At 44.1% G+C, this 18,938-nt stretch overlaps 1 protein-coding gene across 1 annotated transcript in view; it reads right to left on the reverse strand.

Moving 5' to 3' along the window:
- Nucleotides 1-10,672, reverse strand: part of PDE6A (phosphodiesterase 6A) — an 85,326-nt gene extending 74,654 nt beyond the window's left edge. Inside the window, exons 1-3 of the mRNA XM_003900350.4 lie at nt 9,688-10,672; nt 971-1,123; nt 331-420 (exon numbers count right to left, since the gene is read on the reverse strand). Coding sequence (XP_003900399.3) covers nt 331-420; nt 971-1,123; nt 9,688-10,161 — 717 coding nt within the window. The 5' untranslated portion in view covers nt 10,162-10,672. The remainder of the gene's footprint in view (nt 1-330; nt 421-970; nt 1,124-9,687) is intronic.
- Nucleotides 10,673-18,938: the final 8,266 nt, after the last annotated feature.

An 18,938-nucleotide genomic window follows, 5' to 3' on the forward strand; every position in this document is an offset into this window, starting at 1 on the left:
TCCAACCTGGGCGACAGAGGGAGACTCCGTCTCAAAAAAAAAAAAAAAAAAAAAAAAAAGAAAGATTAAGTGACTCGTTTAGGGTCTTAGAGCTAGTCAGTGGTTGAGCAGGGATTCAGATCAAAGCCATCTGACTTGAAGCTTGTGCATATAACCACTCTGGTATACAGCTTTACAGACAGCCATTACCTTGTAACACTCGTGATGCTGGCCAGAGATTGTATAATGCTTCCCAGGCACCTTCATTCCCATCTGCCTGCCAGTCCTGACCACATCAATGCTTCAGGGAAAGGATGTGTCAAGTCCATTCCTTTGGCCCAAGCCCCTTACCTGGCCACGTCGAGTTTCACAGTTGTGCAGGTAACTCAGGTGGTATACTTTCATGATTAGATTTGCAAAATTGAGGTACTTGAGAAGAATCTAAAAATCAAACAGCACGTGGGCAGGCAGATGAGAAGAAGAAATCCATCCTCTGGCTACTTTTACCATCAGCAAATATCTGAATATTTTCAAAGCTTCATCAGAGACAATTTGGGCAGATGGATCCTAGAATGCAGACTCATAAGATGTTGCACGAGTGTAAAACTCACCGAATGTAGAATGTTGATGTTGATGGGAGAGTATTCATGAAAAATAGCTACTATTTATTGATAAGTTCCCTATGAGGTTAATACTGAAAAATTATCCACATTTTACAAATAAGAAAACCAAAGTTCCAAGAAGTTAAATAACTTGCACAATGCAAACAGCTAGATATTGGCAGAGCCAGAACAAATACCCCTCTATTCCTGACTCCAAAGCCCAATGTATTAACTATTATTTTATCCTGCCTCCCTCAGAGAATATCAGGTGAATTCCCTGTCTTACAGATGGGAAAACTGAGGCCAGGCCAAACAGCAAATTTCAGGGGACGTCATAGGCTAGGAGAATGTGCTAGTATGGCTATCCTTAGTCTCTAAAGCATTCTTACCTCTTCATCTCTCTTGGTGAAGTGGGATCCATCCACTTTATTCACAGCCATGATTATGGCCACCACATCCTTCCCATTCATTATAGGGGAAGCCAAGATGTTCTTGGTCTTGTACTCTGTGAGGATGTCCACAAAATCACAGAAATGCTCATCCTAAAGGAAGGCAGAGATAAGCACAGACAGGCAAATGAAGAGCAAGAACAATGGAACAGCCCAAAGCCCCTGTTGACAAGGGAATGAAGGTGCTTCCATCTATTCCTCTTCAACAGGGGCAGGGCAATCAGAGATGATATCTGTCATGGAAGCTTCCAAAATCCAGTAGAAGAAGAAAGTCTGAGATGCAATCCACTGAGGGCTACGGAGGAGATGTGTGCAAAGTAGCGTTAGTGCCAGGGACAGGTGTGGGGGACCGACTTTGCCTGGAGAAGGAGGGTTAAAGAAGGCTTTCTTGAGGTGATTACAATTAAACCCAGAATAAAAACCCAGGGGAGAGCTAAGAGGAAGCTGGGGAAAGACTTCAGGAAGTACAATGACAGTTGCTAGCAGGCAGTGTGCATGGCATTTTACCTGCATCATCTTACTTTTATCTTCGCAATAAGCTATGAGATAAGTACCGTTAGTAGCCCATCTTACAGAAGGGGTATCTGTAACTCAAGAAGGTTAATGTCATGTGTGTAGAATGTGTGCGTGTGTGTATGTGTAACTCCAGAACCTGCCCTCAGCCCTGCTGCCTCTTAGAGAAGCCTGGATAGGGTTAGACTTGGGCCCAGGTCATTGAACAAAAGAATTTGTTGTTTTCAGCTTTTTAAACAATCCAGTTCTAGCACCACACAGCCAGTTCAGTGGATATCCCCATTCTACAAGTCTTGGTAGAAGCCCCACTATGTGTCAGGCCTTATGTCAAGCACTGGGGATATGGGTGACTAAGGTTCAGGCCAGCTCACAGAAAAATCAATAATAGTAATATAGGTCACAAGGGATTGGCTTGAAGCTCTGGGTGTATAGAGGAGCACACACCACCATAACCCTCCCCTAATGCAGCCCAGAGAAGCCAGTATACGCTGTGGTGGACCATGTGGTCAGGATGAAAAGACAGAGCTTGAATTGTTCTCTTAAATTTACAAGAATCCGCCTTTCTGTTTATTGGTAGCACTGTGAGGTCTTTGGACTGTCAGCATTGCTTGGGACACAGGCCAGCCCAAACCTGCACAGCTCATGCTGTTCTGAGTGGAAATGTATTTCATAGAGCCAATTCACAGAAGTTCTCTAAAACTAAGTCTGGGCCGGGTGTGGTGGTTTACACCATAATCTCACACTTTGGAAGGCCAAGGTGAGAGTATTGCTTGAGTTCAGTAGTCCAAGACCAGCCGGGCAACATAGCAATGTCTTGTATCTACTAAAACTCAAAAAAATTAGTCAGATGTGGTGACATGCGCCTGTAGTTCCAGCTACTCAGGAAGCTGTGGCAGGAGGATTGCTTGAGCCCAGGAGTTGGAGGCTGCAGTGAGCTATGATTGTACCATTGCACTTTACCCTGGGTGACAGAGCAAGACCCTGTCTCTAAAAAACGAAGGAAGGAAGGAAGGAAGGAAGGAAGGAAGGAAGGAAGGAAGGAATTCAGAGCATAATGCTCTGCATCTGTAGATTTCCTCTAGTTGGAATGGGATTAAATAAATAGTCAACAGCATTATTATTAGTGAAGCTGTTTCAAACCAGGTGAAGGGTAAAGGAATTAAGAGAAGCTTATAGTGCTGCACTTGAATTAACATTTGAGGATTAAGCAAAATCTCTAAAAAGGCATTAGTCAAGAAGTGATGAGTTCCTGAGCACATGTCTAGGTGGGGTATGCTCAGATTCATTTCATGAAGTCATTTTACTTTCCCAACGTTCACTTCTATCAGGAAAAGCAAATACTTGGGGCCTCACCTGCATCCAAGGCAGATGCTACTAAATCCACCAGAAAGCTCATTCCCACTGGGTCCTCAGTCCTGGAACTCCCCTCATGAGTACTTCAACTGCCAATTGACTGGCTTTTACATGATCATTGTCATCCTTATATATTTAGCATATAAGGTGTTCTAAACAACCGTGTCACAGAACCTCAGATTATCAAATGCAGAGGAGACTTAGAAGCCATTTAGCTCAAACTGTTAAAAGTTTGCACCGACCTGTATTTATTTTAAAGCCCAGAATCAGAGGCTGAGCTAGCGAAAGCCCAAAGTGATTCATCTATTCAGTTAGCATGATCAGAGTGCCTTCTATATGCTAGGCACTCTTCCAGACCCTGAAACTACAGCAATGAACAAGAAGAATGAGTTTCTTGCTCTGGTTAAGCTTACATTCAAATGGGGAGACAAAAAAAAAGCAAGTAAACAACTAGGCATTCTTCCTGCAGCTTGAGACAACTGCTTTGAAGGAAATGGACTGGATGGTGCTGTAGAGAGTGATGAAAGGAATAGCAGGCTGGTGGGCAGGGAGACTTCTCTGAAGATGTAATGCTGAGCTAAGAGCTGAAGGATCAAGGGACCCAGTTATATGAAGTGCATTCTAAGCACGGAGCATGCAAAGGCCAGGAGATGGGAATGAGGCCGGCCCTGGTGAGTAACAGAAAGAAAATCAGTGTAACTAAAGCTTAGAGAGGGAGAAGGAAAGCAGAGGGCAAGGAAGTTAGACAGGCAGGCAGGGACCAGATCCAGCAGGGCCTCGGCGGCCATGGGAAAGAGTTTAGATTTCATTTTTATGTATTCACTTATTTGAGACAGAGTCTTGCTCTGCCATCCAGGCTGGAGTGCAGTGGCGCCATCATGGCTCACTGCAGCCTCAACCTCCTGGGCTCAAGTCATCCTCCCACTTCAGCCTCCAGAGAAGCTGAAACTACAGGGGCATGCCACCATGCCCGACTAATTTTTGTAATTTTTGTAATGCTAGGATTTTGCTGTGTTGCCCAGGGTAGTCCTGAACACCTGGGCTCAAGTGATCCTCCCACCTTGGTCTCCCAAAGTGCTGGGGTTACAGGTGTGAGCCTGCACCTGGCTGAGTTTGGATTTTAAGTGCAATGCAACACTACTTCTCATTCTCAGATTCCTCATTTCCCCTTTGCAAACATTCACAGTGCCAAGCTCTGCTGCGTCTCATGAGGAGATCTACTATTTATTAAGTAATAATGATGAGGCTCAGAGCCAGACATCTTACATATATTATCTCATTAACTCTCACATCAGCCCTGCCAAATAGAACTGCCACCTTTCCCATTTTATAGACAACTCCCTTGCTGGTATGTGGCACAGCTGCTCCACTTATTTATTCATTTACTTATTCATTGACTCACTGATTGACAGATTGATTCATTCATATTCATTGAGCACTGACTATGCCAGGCATTGTATGTGCAAAGACCTGTAAGATGAGGTTGTTCTCACTGGGTTCTCATGGTATAGTGGAATGTCATGTAAAACATGAGCCCACGACTCAAAGCGTGTGAAGCAGACCACCCTGGAAGCCCAGATAAGGATAAAATTGTCCTATGAGTGGCTTCAAGGGCCACTCAGCACATTGTCAGTAGTTGAAAACCCTCTGAGCCTCAATTTCCCCTTTGGTGAAGTCAGAGTATTGAATAAGATCCTCTTTGAGGTTTTTTTTCTTTTTCCTGTTCTAGCATGCTGGGGTCCCAGGTCTCATGGGAAATGAAGGAAAGCAGGGGCAGACAACAAATGTGAGAAGGTCTACAAATGACGGTCATCTCAGGTACAGCCTTCAGAAATGGAATTTATCAGCCACAGGAAGTGCTGGCCAAGGGCTGACATTTAGTCATTCACTCACTCAATAAACTATTGTAAGTACGCATTCTGTCCGAGACACTGGACTAGGTGCCAGGGGCCAGTGGTGAATAAGATAGACAGGGACAGGCAGGCCTCATGGGTTTTCCTGCTAGGAGAAAGGGGAAAGGATTGATATACAAGTAAATATTGAATGGCAAGTGGGCCTTCCCAATGAAATTTGAATTTCAGATAAACTACAAATAATTTTTTAGTGTAACTGTGTCCAAAATATTGCACAGGACCTTCTTTAACTAAAATATTATTCTTTGTTTATCTAAAATTCAAACTTTACTGGGCATCTTATATTTTTTCTGGCAGTCCTCTGGCAAGTCTTTCTGAGGCAATTCCCAAGGTAAGTAGGAATTTGCAGGGGGTGGGGAAGTTCATTACAGCCCAAAAGAACTACCTTTGTGATTTCGCGTTTCAACAATGCAGCGATTGCAACCATTTCCCAGGTTTTTGGAGGGTGCTGACGGCTGAGAGTATCACTTTTTGGTGGTTCAGAAAGAATCTAGACCACTGTCTACACCACCTTCCTTTTCCTTCTTCACCCAGCCCCAATCACTGTTTGGTGCCCAAGGCTGCATTCTGCCACTGGGGCCCAAGGCTGCATTCTGCCCAAGGCCGTGAATTGAGTAAGATTTCCCGAAGTAAACACATGCAAATACCGTGTATGCAGGGATGACTGGCCTGGACAGACTTCACCCACAGGCTCAAGTCACTGGCCAGGGAGACTGACTCAGGCCCCAAAAGTTTCCAGGGAAGGTGAGGTGTGGTTTCCTGAGTAAACTCTGAGGGATGAACAGAAAGCAACAGGCCGTCCCTTAGCACAGAGGCTCCACAAACTGTTAAGTCAGGATCTTCTAGAATCAGAAAAACATCCTGAATCCTCAATCCTTTAACACCAGGGTATAGAGAAGCTCTCAGCATCTACGTTCTCTGTTTTCCCACAAACAGAATCTAAACTGAAAGCTCCAGAAGGGCAAGACTGGATTCTTCTCCAAATTCCACCCAAACCTGGTACAACATATCCATCACTTAGAATAGATCCTTAACAACAACAACAGCAGCAGCAAAATAGTCGTAATAGTAACAAGGAACAGGAGCTGCCGATAGGAGCCATTACGGTGTGCCAAGAACACTGCTAATGAGAAATAATCCATTCGTTTAATTTTTACAACAATGCTGTGGGGAAGCTAATATTTCCCCATTTTATAAAATAGGAAATAAACCCAGTCAAGCTAAACGATTTGCCAAGGCCACATTCTTAGAAAGTGACAGAGTCCTGGTTCACATCCAGATCTGACCTCAAAGCATAAGATCTTAACTCTCTGCTACATGATCCAATGACCTTGCTGAAATACCCAGTGCAATGCCCTCATTTTATAGAGGAGGAGGCAGTACAGAATAGCAGAGCAATTAAGAGGAATTAAGGCTCTACGACGACTCCCTGGCTGAACCAAGAGTGTGAGCTCAAGGTCAGAGTGCCTGGGTTCAAATCATTCCCAGTCTGCCACTTTTTTTTTCTTTCCTTTTTTCTTTTTTTAAGCTAGTGGTGTGAAGCAGTAGGAGTGGAGGGGGAACACAGAAATCTATAACTGGCTGTGATCAATTAGTTATAAACACCTGTGTACTTGGACTAGCCAGAGTCGGCCACTTTCTATCTGTATAATCCTGAGCAAGTTACCAAAACTTTCTGGGTTTCTGTTTCATCATCTGTGAAACAGGGATAATGACAGTGATGACATAGATCGTTATGAGGGGAAATGAGTGAGGCAATCCCTGTTGGCTACAATTACAGTCAGAAGAGTTGAAGGGAGAATAGACTCCAGTCCAGTTGGATGAGTCCTCCAGAAAATGTCCTGAGTGGAGAACCATTGCCTGGCCCCTGGATGCCCAAGAGGAGACGATGGGAGCCATGCACCCATTCGGGAGCCCACCGGGTGTTCTTTCCACAGAGGCACAAGTCTGGCCTCACCAAGGAGCCCAAGACCAAAAGATACCTCTTCGAATTCTTTTTTTTTTTTTTTTTTTTTTTGAGACGGAGTTTCACTCTTGTTGCCCTCGAATGCAATGGCGCAGTCTCGGCTCACTGCAACCTCCACCTCCCAGGTTCAAGTGATTCTCCTGCCTCAGCCTCCCAAGTAGCTGGGATTATAGGCATGCATCACCAGGCTCAGCTAATTTTTGTATTTTTAGTAGAGATGGGGTTTCACCATGTTGGCCAGGCTGGTCTCAAACTCCTGACCTCAAGTGATCTGCCTGCCTCGGCCTCCCAAAGCACTGGGATTATAGGTGTGAGCCACCGTGCCAGGCTGACCTGTTTGAATTCTTGCATTCATGCCATGTGGAGCGTCGGCAAGCCTCTGCCATGCTCTCCTGAGTTTAGTTTCTTTGTCTATTAAATAAGGCAGCTGGATAAGACAGTCCCTGAAGCCCCCTTCCTCTCCTATTTTTAACCTTAAGACACTTAATCTGAAGTAACGCCAGAGGTAAAATGAGCACAAAATCACACCATGTCCAAGGGCTGGATTTTGGACATGCTGGAACACAGTTCCTGGTTTGGCCAGTGCAGGGCTGAACGAGACTTGCATGGGCCCGGCCATAATGGGACAAACATTCTTTTGGGTGAGACAGTGTTAAAGAAATTATTGCATAATGACTTGATTGTGAATCTTTTACACCAAGTGCTTACCGAGCACATGCTTTGTGCCAGACACTGTGCTGGGTCCTGGAGTAAATGCCTGCTGGACAAGGCAGACCTGGTCCCTGACCTCCAGGGCTTATTATGAGAAATGGCTTAGGGAGGGGGCTATAACAGGGGGATTAGAAAGGGCCTCCCTGAGGAAATGACTTTTTCTGAAGGATGAGTAGGAGTTGGCCTGGGCAGAGAGCTATGTGGATAACTGCATTACTGCCTTTAAAAGCCAGCGTCCAGAGAGGGGGAGTGATTTGCCCAAGGTGATCACAGAAGTCTTTGCCAGAACTGCCAGTAGAACCTCAGGGAACAGTGGATCCTGGAAGAAAGAGCCAAGTGTTTAACCAAGTAATCAGTGTTTACATTTCCAGTAATGGGACAGACAGCCATTATGCCTCCGCATGTAAAGCACAAAGAAAAACACATCACCTCTGTGGTGCTCCTGCCAGAAATGCGTGACCTGCATCTAATCCCAAAGAAGTATCAGACAAGCCCAAATGAAAGAACAGTTCTGCAAAAGATTTGGTTTGTACCTGTATCCTTCAAAAATGTCAGCGCCGTGGAAACAAAGACAGACTGAGGAACTGTCTGAGATTCAAGGAGACTCAAAAGACAGTGCTACATGGGTGTCTGAGACAACTGACAGAAATTGAATATGAACTGTTTATTAGATCATGGTGTTGCATCTTTTTTCTTTACTTTTTAGCAATTGTTTTCTTTTTTCCTTTTCATCCAGCCGATTGGATGGTAGCTTTCCTTTCTTTGTCTTTCTTTGTCTTTCCTTGCCTTGCCTTTTGCCTTGCCTTGTCTTGCCCTGCCTTTCTTTTCCTTTCCTTTCCTTTTCTTGACAGGGTCACACTCTGTCACCCAGGCTGGAGTGCAGTGGCGCAATCATGGCTCACTGCAGCCTTAACCTCCTGGGATCAAGTGATGCTCCCATCTCAGCCTCCAGAGTAGATGGGACCACAGGTGTGCACCACCACACCCAGCTGGGTTTTTTATTTTTTGTAAAGACAGGGACCTCCCTATGTTGCCCAGGCTGGTCTCAAACTTCTGGGCTCAAGTGATCTTCCCACCTCAGTCTCCCAAAGCGCTGGGATTACAGGTGTGAACCACCACACCCAGCCTTTTTTCATGTTTTTTTCTTCTTTAAGACAGGTTCTTGCTATATTGCCCAGGCTGGAGTGCAGTGTCTATTCACAGGTGCAATCCCATTACTAACCAGCATGGGAGTTTGACCTGCTCCCTTTCTGACCTGGGCTGGTTCACCCCACCTTAGGCAGCCTGGTGGTCCCTCACTCCTGGGAAGTCACCATGTTGAGGCTGACCACAGGTGTGCACCACCACGCCCAGCTAATTTTTTCATTTTTTGTAGAGACAGGAGTCTCTCTATGTTGCACAAACTGGTCTCAAACTCCTGGGCTCAAGTGATTCTCCTGCCTCAGCCCTCCGAGTAGATGGGACTACAGGCACATGCTACTACTCCCAGCAGATAATGGTGTCATATCCACATTACATTTCTATGACTCCATCATTGTACTGTGGATAGGTAAGAAATGTCCTTGTTCTAAAAGTACTGTAGAAGTACTGTGAAAGTACTATGGAGGTACTATGGAAGTACTGTGGAAGTGCTGTGGAGGTACTGTGTGGAAGTACTGCGGGGGTACTGTGGAAGTACTGTGTGGAAGTACTGTGGAAGTACTGAGCAGAAGTACTGTGGAGGTATTGTGGAAGTACTGTGGAGGTACTGTGTGGAAGTACTGTGGAGGTACTGTGTGGAAGTACTGTGGAAGTACTGTGTGGAAGTACTGTGGACATACTGTGTATTTCCAGAACAGAGATATTTCTTACGTATCCACAGTGCAATGATGGGAGCATCGCCAGTACTTACAGACAAAAGGGCATGATGTCTGCAACTTTCCCCCAAATGGGTCAGAGAAAATGGAGAGAGAAAGCAAATGTGGTAAGATGTTAATGAATGATAAATTTGGATGAAAGACATACAGTTCTTTGTAGTATTTCAAATTTTTCTGTTAAGTTTGAAATTTTTTTTCAAAATAAAGAATTATGAGTAAATATGTAAATAAATAAAGAGAATCACCAGCCTTGTCTCGGTGGCCAATAGCCCCTCACCCCACTTGTACCCCAGAACTCCACGGAAATAATGCCCCATGCCCTCTGTCTCATGGGGAAGAGAGTACCTCTTCTGTGTTGGGGATGTTAGCAATCTTCTTAGAGTGTGCGACATGGCCCACGACGCCCATGTCCAAAGGGAAGACGATCTCCTGGTCGGGCATCACCAGGCAGTCTTCAAGGACAGCATCCTTGTGGACATTGAAAAGCCGGGTGGCCAGCTCCGCGATGCCGTTGCGGGTCCTGTACATGAACAGGCTCATGCGGTCTGCCTGCAGGAGGAAGCATAGCTTCTTCAAGACGTTGAAGATGCATTTTTCTGTCTGTAAATTCTCCTGAAAGTCCCGCAGGAGATCAAAGATGATTTCACTCTCCTCCACGCTGCTCGGGGAGTGGTAGTTGCTGAAGTCCACGGCGGCCTCCTTGGCCCCAAGGAGGTCGGAGATGACCTTGGCTCGGTAGTGGAGGTTGTAGTACTGTTTGGCAAAGCCGATATTCGAGTCCAGGAATTTCTCCACCTCCTCTGCTGTCACCTCGCCCATGACTGGGAATCCCACGGGCTACTCTGTAGAAGGACTGGGACGGAGGTCTTCCAAGGGCAGTTTGGCGGTCTACAACAAGTCCAATCTGGACTTCTCTGGGTCTTGTCTGCAAACCTACACAGAAGCGGGAGCAAGCTTGAGAGATTAAGTCATTAATATTTCTCAAGAACAAGGATTATGAGGATCAGTGTGTTCCAGATGCTGCGGGGCCGGATGGGAGAAGGTGAGAGTTTTCTTTCACCTTGGTCTAGTAAGAGCAAAGAAGAGATGTCTGCACAGAGCAGGAGGTGGGCTGGAGCACCGCCAAAGCAGAGGTTGCAAAAAGGCAGCACAGGGACAATCTACTTGCTATAGGTGTGTCTTCTCTGACCTTTGTTAATTTTCTTAAATATCTGACACAGAAGACTGACATTTACTGCTTAGGAGATTTGTTTGGCTTCTCTGTCCACATTTCCCCATGGCAGGAATGACTGAAGCTGAGAGATGACTGCCTATCAGCCTCCGCATCCCCTGACCCCTTGCCTCATCTTTCCACTCCCCTTCCCAAGGGCCTCTCCCATGTGGGCTTTCAATACGCAGGGCCCCTCTGCCTGCTGTCCTCATGTACATTATGGATCTGGTATGTGTAGTCTCCCATGTCACAATCTTTGCACTAAAGTTTTTATCAGCTTTAGATTTTAATGACTATAATTTTAGAGACCTAAGGGCCCTTATAAAACAACACACCTTTCAGTTTTTCCTTTATTCCAAAAGTAATACATATTACATTCACTGTTGAACATACACAAAGAAGATAATTAAAATCACCCATAATCCTGTTACTCAGAGGTAACCTTTAGTTAACATTTTGTTTTTAACCTCTAGTTAACTCTACCCATTTCACAGAGCCTTAACTTTAAAAATCTGTTTTCCTTCAACCCACTCCATCTTTCTCTTGGTGCTTTAATGTGTTTTTGTCTGGTTTCAGCCTGTAATTTCTTGGGTTGTCTGTCAGAAATACATACAATGGGCTGGGTGCAGTGGCTCACGCCGGTAATCCCAGCACTTTGGGAGGCCAAGGTGGGTGGATCACCTGAGGTCAGGAATTTGAGACCAGCCTGGGCAACCGGGTGAAACCCCATCTCTACTAAAAATACAAAAATTAGCAGGGCATGGTGGCACTGCCTGTAATCCCTGCTAAGCAGGAGCTTGAGGCAAGAGAATAGCTTGAACCCAGGAGGCAAATGTTGCAGTGAGCCAAAATCGTGCCGTTGTACTCCAGCCTGGGTGACAGAGCTAGACTCTGTCTCAAAAAGAAAAAAGAAAAAAAGAAAAGGAAGGAAAGAAATACACGCAATGGTCCATGTTCTGTCAACTCCAGCGAATCTTGAAATACCAGAATCCTCATTAATGCCCCTCCTGCCCACTAGGAAGGAGACAGAGCACTTTTCTCTCTGGATGAAACTTACTTTAGCTTCCATGACTATATCCGCTAGAGCCTGGCAGCTCTATGTTGTGAACCGTGTGGAATGCATAATTATAGACAGCTGCTAGCACTTTGAACTTCGTAAATGACCTTTACTGGAAAGCAGATTGCCTCCTTTATTGGAGAGTGTAAAAAATTCTCGGGGCACTGCACTCATCCAGCACTCTGCACAAGTGCCCACCCCCCAATCTGGCAGCCTGTGTAGCAGCCAAACTTTCCAGACACTCCCATAAGAAAGAACTGGAACTCTCTAACCCAATGCACTTTCTCAGCTCTCTGCATGCCTTCTCCTTCTTAACTTCCAGATTTCAGGTCATGCGGGTCATCTCTAGTTATCTTATCCCAAGTAGCCCCCAAATACCCTCTCCCCGGTTTCTGCCGGTCATATCAGCCTACTTATTTTTTCTATTACATTTATTACTATCAGCAATTATCATGTTTGTTTTTGTTTCCTTGTGCTATTGTCTGTCCTTCCATTATACTGTGAGCTTCATGAGGGCAGGGATCTGTCAGGGTTGATTCCCTAGGCCTTGCAAGGACGCCTGACACATCCTTGGTATTCAGTATTGTGATATTGTGATATGTGCATTTGGTCTTTGACACCATTTCCAGATAACACAATTTCTAAAATCCTTAGAATCTCCAAAGTGATGTATTTTTGTATACTAATGATTGACCAGTGCCTGGCAATCCCTAGGTAGCTTCAGGCTGAGGGGCTGGTCACCTGAAAGACTAGGCCCCAATTAGAGGGTGGGACTTTCAGCCCACCCTCCAACCTCTGGGAAGGGGAAAGGGGCCTGAAGCTTTAGTTGATCATCAGTGGCCAATGGTTTAATCAGTCTTGCCTGTGTAATGAAGCCTCCACAAAAACCCAAAAGGACAGGGTTCGGATGAGCTTCAGGAGAGCTCAACACATGGAGGTTCCTAGAGGGTGGCGAGCCCAGGGACCATGCAAGCCCAGAGTCCCTTCCCTGACACCTCGCCCTATGCCTGTCTTCATCTGTATCCTTTGTGATATCCTTTATAATAAGCCAGTAAAGATAAGTAAATTTCCTTGAGTTCTGTGAGCCACTCTGGTAATTAATTGAACCCATAGAGGGTGTCATGGGAACCCCAGCTTGAAACTGGCTGGTCAGAAGTTCTGCAGGCCCAAAGGCGAGGCACAGGGGAACAGTCTTGTGGGACTGAGCTCTCAACCTATGGAATCTGAGGCTATCTCCAGGTGGAAAATGTCAGGATTTAATTGAATTAGAAGATCCACGTGAGTTGGGCTATACCTATAGTATTCAAGAGGCTGAGGCGGGAGAATTACTTGAGCCCAGAAGTTGGAAGTTAGCTAGTGGTCTCCTATCAAATAATAACCAGCCCAATCCTGCTTAGCTACCAAGATTAGGAGACATCAGACACATTCAGGGTGACAGGGCTATGAACTCTATATCATGAAAATCTTTCAAAGGTATTTCCTTTTTTTTTTTTTTTTTTTTTTTAAGACAGGGTCTCACTCTGTCAGTCAGGCTAGAATGCAGTGGTGTGATCTCAGTTCACTGCAACATCCACCTCTGAGACGTAAGTGATCCTCCTACCTCAGCCTCCTGAGTAGCTGGGACTGAAGGTGTGCATTAGCATGCTCAGCTAATTTTTGTATTTTTCCTGGAGATAGGGGTCTCACTATGTTGCCCAAGCTGGTCTTGAACTCCTGGACTGGTCCACCTGCCTCAGACTCCCAAAGTGCTGGGATTACAGGCATGAGCCACTATGCCCAGTCTGTCCCATTCATTTTAATGATTGCAAAGCATTTCACTGCATGGAAGTACCAGAATACCATAGTACTACCCTCCACAGCCAGGTTTCTCAACCTTGACACTGTCAACATTTTGGGTCCAGTAATTCTTTGTTGTGAGAGGCTGTCCTGTATGTTGCAGGATGTTTACTCTCATTTCTATCACTAGATACCAATAATACCGCCTCAAGTTATAACAACCAAAAATATCTCCAGAAATTTCCAAATCACCTCAGTTGAGAACTATTATCCCATAGTTAGATATTTAGGTTGTTTCTAATTTCCTAATATTAGAAACAATGTTGTAATGAACATCCTTATATTTCTTAGTAGAAAATACCTAGAAGTGAAATTCCAGGTCCAAAGAGTATGCAGCTGTCTAAGGAATTTGATAAATTAAAAAAAAAAAAATTATCTCCAAGGCTTTACCAGCGTGAATGACAGTGCCTGTCCCAAACCATTAACCCACCCCTCAACAACATCCTGTTGCCTAGTAGATTAAACACTTTTTCTTAATCCTGGCATTAATAGCTCTCTAGAATTTGTCCCCAACACGTCTTACTTTGTTTTTCACAATTTCTCTACACATACTCCAAGTTTTACCCTAATGTTTTCATTCTTTTTTGCTTTTGCCTCTTCATTCTTGCTGTGCCCTCCACCTGTCCCTTACTACCCTGTCCGAATGTCATTACTTCTGTCAATTCTTCTTTGATGTACCAACCAGACTCTTTTTCTACTTACAACTCCCAAACTATTGGTTTCCTTCCATTCTAAGGGGATTTTCTACATTTCAGGTGGTGTTATTTCGGCACATCTGTACTTTCATCAAGGACAAACTCCTTGAATTATAGGGGTAAAACCTGACCCATTTTAAAATGTCTCCTAGAGCCGGGCATGATGGCTCATGCCGGTAATTCCAACTACTCAGAAAGCTAAGGCTGGAGGATCACTTGAAGCTAGGAGTTTTAGGCTGCAGTGAGCTATGATCATGCCACTGCCTTCCAGCTTGAGCGACAGAGAGACCCTGTCTCTAAAAAGAGATTTCCCAAAGAGCTCAGCACAGGTCCTTTTCCATAGCATGCCCACCAGAACCACCAAGTTCTGGTTAGAAATATAAGCAACAGTTTGCCAAAAAATCTACTTTTATCTCATTTTTCAACATGCCAGAATGAGGAAGGCAAGGCTGTTGAAAAACTTCAGTCTAATTCTTGGGTGGGTACAAATAAGTTGGTATTTGGAGTGAGTCACCTAACACCTAACACTAACCTATGAAATGGACCTGATTTCAGATGTCAGGGAAGAAACTGGAAATCTGAAGCTTCTTTTATTGGCAAAAGGGGATACAAGTAGAGTTAGGGGAGATGTTTTATGTAATCTAGTTTAAAATAGAGCACATACTACTAGAAAGAGGAATATGAGATTTTAGGTCCAGCAATGCCAATGACTCATTCTGTAACTTTGATAAAGTCCCATCCTCTCTCAAGGCTTTGATTTCCCTATCAACAAAACAAAGGAGTTGAACAATTTATCTTTAATACTCCCAGTTCCAGGACCCCATGTCAGTTTTGAGTGAGGGAGGCCACCATAATTGCTGTGTTGTACAGCCATCACCACTAATTCCAGAAAATTCGCATCAACCCCACAAGAAACCTCACACCTATTAGCAATCAGTCCAAGCTTTCTTCTTCCACTCTCCCCTGGTGACCCCTAATCCAGTTTCTCTCTCTATGGGTTTGCCTATTCTGGACATTCATATGAATGGATTTATATAATATGTAGCCTTTTGTGTGATTTATTTCACTTAGCGTAATGTTTTCAAGGTTCATACATGTTGCAGCATGTATCAGTATTTTATTCCTTTGTGTCACCATGCTCTGCTGAAATGTATCATTCCTTTTTGAATGAAAAGTATAATTCCTTTTTATGGCTGAATAATGTTGCATCGCATAGATATACCCTATTTTGTTTAGCCATTCATCACTTGATGGACATTTGGGTTGTTTCCACTTTTTGGCTATTATGAACATTCTTGTACAAGTCTTTGTGTGGACATATGTTTTCATTTCTCTTGGGTATATATCCAGGAGCAGAATTGCTGGGTCCACAGGTGATTTTAAGATTGCAAGTTAGGCCAGGCATGGTGGCTCATACCTGTAATCCCAGCATTTTGGGAGGATGGGGCAGGTGGATCACTTGAGGTCAGGAGTTGCAAACCAGCCTGGTCAACATGGCGAAACCCAGTCTTTATTAAAATTGCAAAAAATAGCCAGGCAAGATTGCGTGTGCCTGTAATCCCAGCTACCCAGGAGGCTGAGATGGGAGAATTGCTTGAACCCTGGAGGCAGAGGCTGCAGTGAGCCGAGATTGAGCCACTGCACTCCAGCCTGGGCGACAGAGCGAGATGTCATCTCAAAACAAACAAACAAACAAACAAAAGAAAAAAAAAAAAAGACTGCAAGTTTGGAGGTAAAGAGGAGGGAATAAAGAAAAGAAACAGGACCAAGTAAGGAATCAAATGGATCAAGGAGAGATGTTTTGCAAGTTCTCTTTTTGGAAAGAATAGCACTCTGAAATTCAGGACCTACTAGAATGTGAACAGGCTGGTCAGCATATGAGCGGCCACCACAAATTCTAGTGTGGAGTGTAAAGATCTCCACAGGCCATTCATCACTACTGCAAATAGCTATGGTAAAGGAACTGGGGGTATTCAATTGGGAGGAAGCTCTGAAAGGCTGTTGGAGGTGAGGGAGAGTGCCAGTTTGTTCAGGAAGGATTCAGAAAGCAGGACTAGCCAGCAGATGAGACATACAGGTTGTTATAAGAAGACAGTACCCAGAGTGCTTATGACGTAGAGCTTGAGAGTTAGACCTGGGGCTGAGTCTGGGCCTGTTATTTGCTATCTGTGTAAATTAGTTAATTTCTCCTGGACCTCACTCTGCTTGTCTGTAAAATTAGAATTATTTGACATGGTTGTTTGGAGATTAAATGAGATAATATAGTAAATATAATGCAAAGCTATGCACCTGATGAATATTAAGTTAAACCATATAAAACTGCCAATGATTATTTTTATTCTACACAAATGACAATTTCATACTGCTCAATTTAATCATAGGTATTCAATCATTACTAGTTATTGTCACTACCAAGGACTAACTGGATTACCTCATAGGTAGTGAGCTCCCTGTCATTGAAGGTATGAGAGCAGAGAACGTGGCAAAGAGGAATCAAATATCGATATTTATATAAGAAGATGAATCTGGGGCTAGCAAGTTAATAAGGAGGTTGTTGCAATATTCCAGGAGTAATGAGGACCTGGCCCAAGATAGGAGGCAAAAGAACGGAGAGAAGTGAGTGGGTTAGAAGCAAGAATTAGAATGTGGAAGCCACGCTGGCTGACTAGGAGAGGGGGCTTGAGAAAGAATGGTGCAAGCTTGTGTGATCTGTGTGTCCTAGAGCCTCTGTAGGACATCCCGGAGGCACTAAGTGTCCCCATTCTGGACATTTCGCTGGACTTAAATGTCAATTTAGCCTGCATTTCCTAATGGAAGCCTTTCTGCTTCTGGCTTTCCAAACCCTACCTTCTCTGGGAAGCCACAGAAGGGAAGACTGTTTCCCTTGTGAACCGGCCCTTAGAACTGCCTGAACAGCCTTGTCGGTCTCCACCCTCATTCTATACTTAACCTTAGCACACTCCCACATCTCATTTGTGCTTACCCTTGATCTAGAGTTGATGTCAATTCCGCATTTTCTGGTCGCCTGTTGATTAAGTGATTTTATTTGGCTACGTGGGACCCATTGGGTCTGTGTCCCTGAAGCTTGGCTAATCTTTGAAGTTCTCTTTGTTTTACCTTAAGGATCTAATCTGGGTCCGCAGATGAGCCATGAAAAAGTTCATCCTTATGTGCATTTTAACCTTATGCCCTTTTTTAAAAGCCAGATTACGAAAGGAATCTATACTCAAAAAGAGTTGGGAACTTTGGGCAGTCCTGAAAAGGTCAGGTAAAATTAGGTCCTGAAAACCTACTGTTTGGCAATAGTCACAGAAAGGCAACAGCTAGGCTGGGCATGATATGGCATGTCTGTAATCCCAGCTACTTAGGAGGCTGAGATGGGAGGATTTCTGGGGCCCAGGAGTTGAGGTTGAGGCCAGCCTTGGCAACACAGCAAGACCTTGTCTCAAAAAAAAAGAAAAGAAAAGAAAAAAAAGGCAACAGGCAGGAAGGTATGCTTAGGCATTGGAATCAGAGACAGCTTTTCCCACAATTTATAATTTTGACGTTAGACACATTATTTACTCTCTGGTCTTCATTTTCTCATTTGCAAATTGTGGGAAACAATGATACTTATTTTATAGAGCTGTTGTGGGAAGAAGAAGCAGTATGTATATTGAACCTGGTTGATGGCCGGCTCTCAATCAATTATGCTATTAATAATGATAATGTAAGCTAAGTATGAGGCAGTGATATTTGGTAAAAAGAAGAAGCGATATAGATATATATATTTGCCTATTATTTTTAAGCCACATCTTTTTATTTTTTGAGACGGCGTCTCGCTCTGTCGCCAGGCTGGAGTCCCGTGGCGCGATCTCGGCTCCCTGCAACCTCTGCCTCTTGGGTTCAAGCGATTCTCCTGCCTCAGCCTCCTGAGTAGCTAGGACTACAGGTGTGCACCACCACGCCCAACAAATTTGTGTACTTTTATTAGAGACGGGGTTTCACCATGTTGGCCAGGATGGTCTTGATCTCCTGACCTCGTGATCCACCCGCCTCGGCCTCCCAAAGTGCTGGGATTACAGGCGTGAGCCACCATGCCTGGCAAGCCAAAAATTTTTTTTAAATAAAGAAATATATCTTTGTGTTGCAGATAATTGAGAAAATACAAGTAAACAAAACAGGAATATAATGGTTACCACCAAGAGAAACATTTTAATATATATCCTTTTTTTCCAATCATGTAATTTAAAAAACACAACTGTGGTTTTGCAACACATATTTTGTTTGTTTAAAAAACACGTAAATAGGCCAGGTGCAGTGGCTCACCTATGTAATCCCAGCACTTTGGGAGGCCGAGGTGGGTGGATCACAAGGTCAGGAGTTTGAGACCAGGCTGATCAATATGGTGAAACCCCATCTCTACTAAAAATACAAAAATTAGCCAGGCATGGTGGTAGGCACCTGTAATCCCAGCAACTCAGGAGACTGAGGCAGGAGAATCGCTTGAACCCAGGAAGCTGAGTTGCAGTGAGTCGAGATTGCGCCACTGCACTTCAGCCTGGGCAACAAGAGCAAAACTTTGTCTCAAAAAAAAAAAAAAAAAAAAATAATAATAATAATAATAAAATATATGTAAACATCTGTGCTATTAAATATTATTTTATCAAGTGATTTTTTTATGGCCTCACAGACTTCCATAGGGAGGCTGTACTGTAATTTATTTAACATATTTTCAACTGTTGGTTATTTTGACTGTTCATTTTTTAAATGAACATTTGTGTAGTTAAATCTTTGCCCACTTGCTTGATTTTTTTTT

This window comes from Papio anubis, chromosome 5, assembly GCF_008728515.1.
Source record: "Papio anubis isolate 15944 chromosome 5, Panubis1.0, whole genome shotgun sequence".
Lineage (NCBI taxonomy): Eukaryota > Metazoa > Chordata > Mammalia > Primates > Cercopithecidae > Papio > Papio anubis.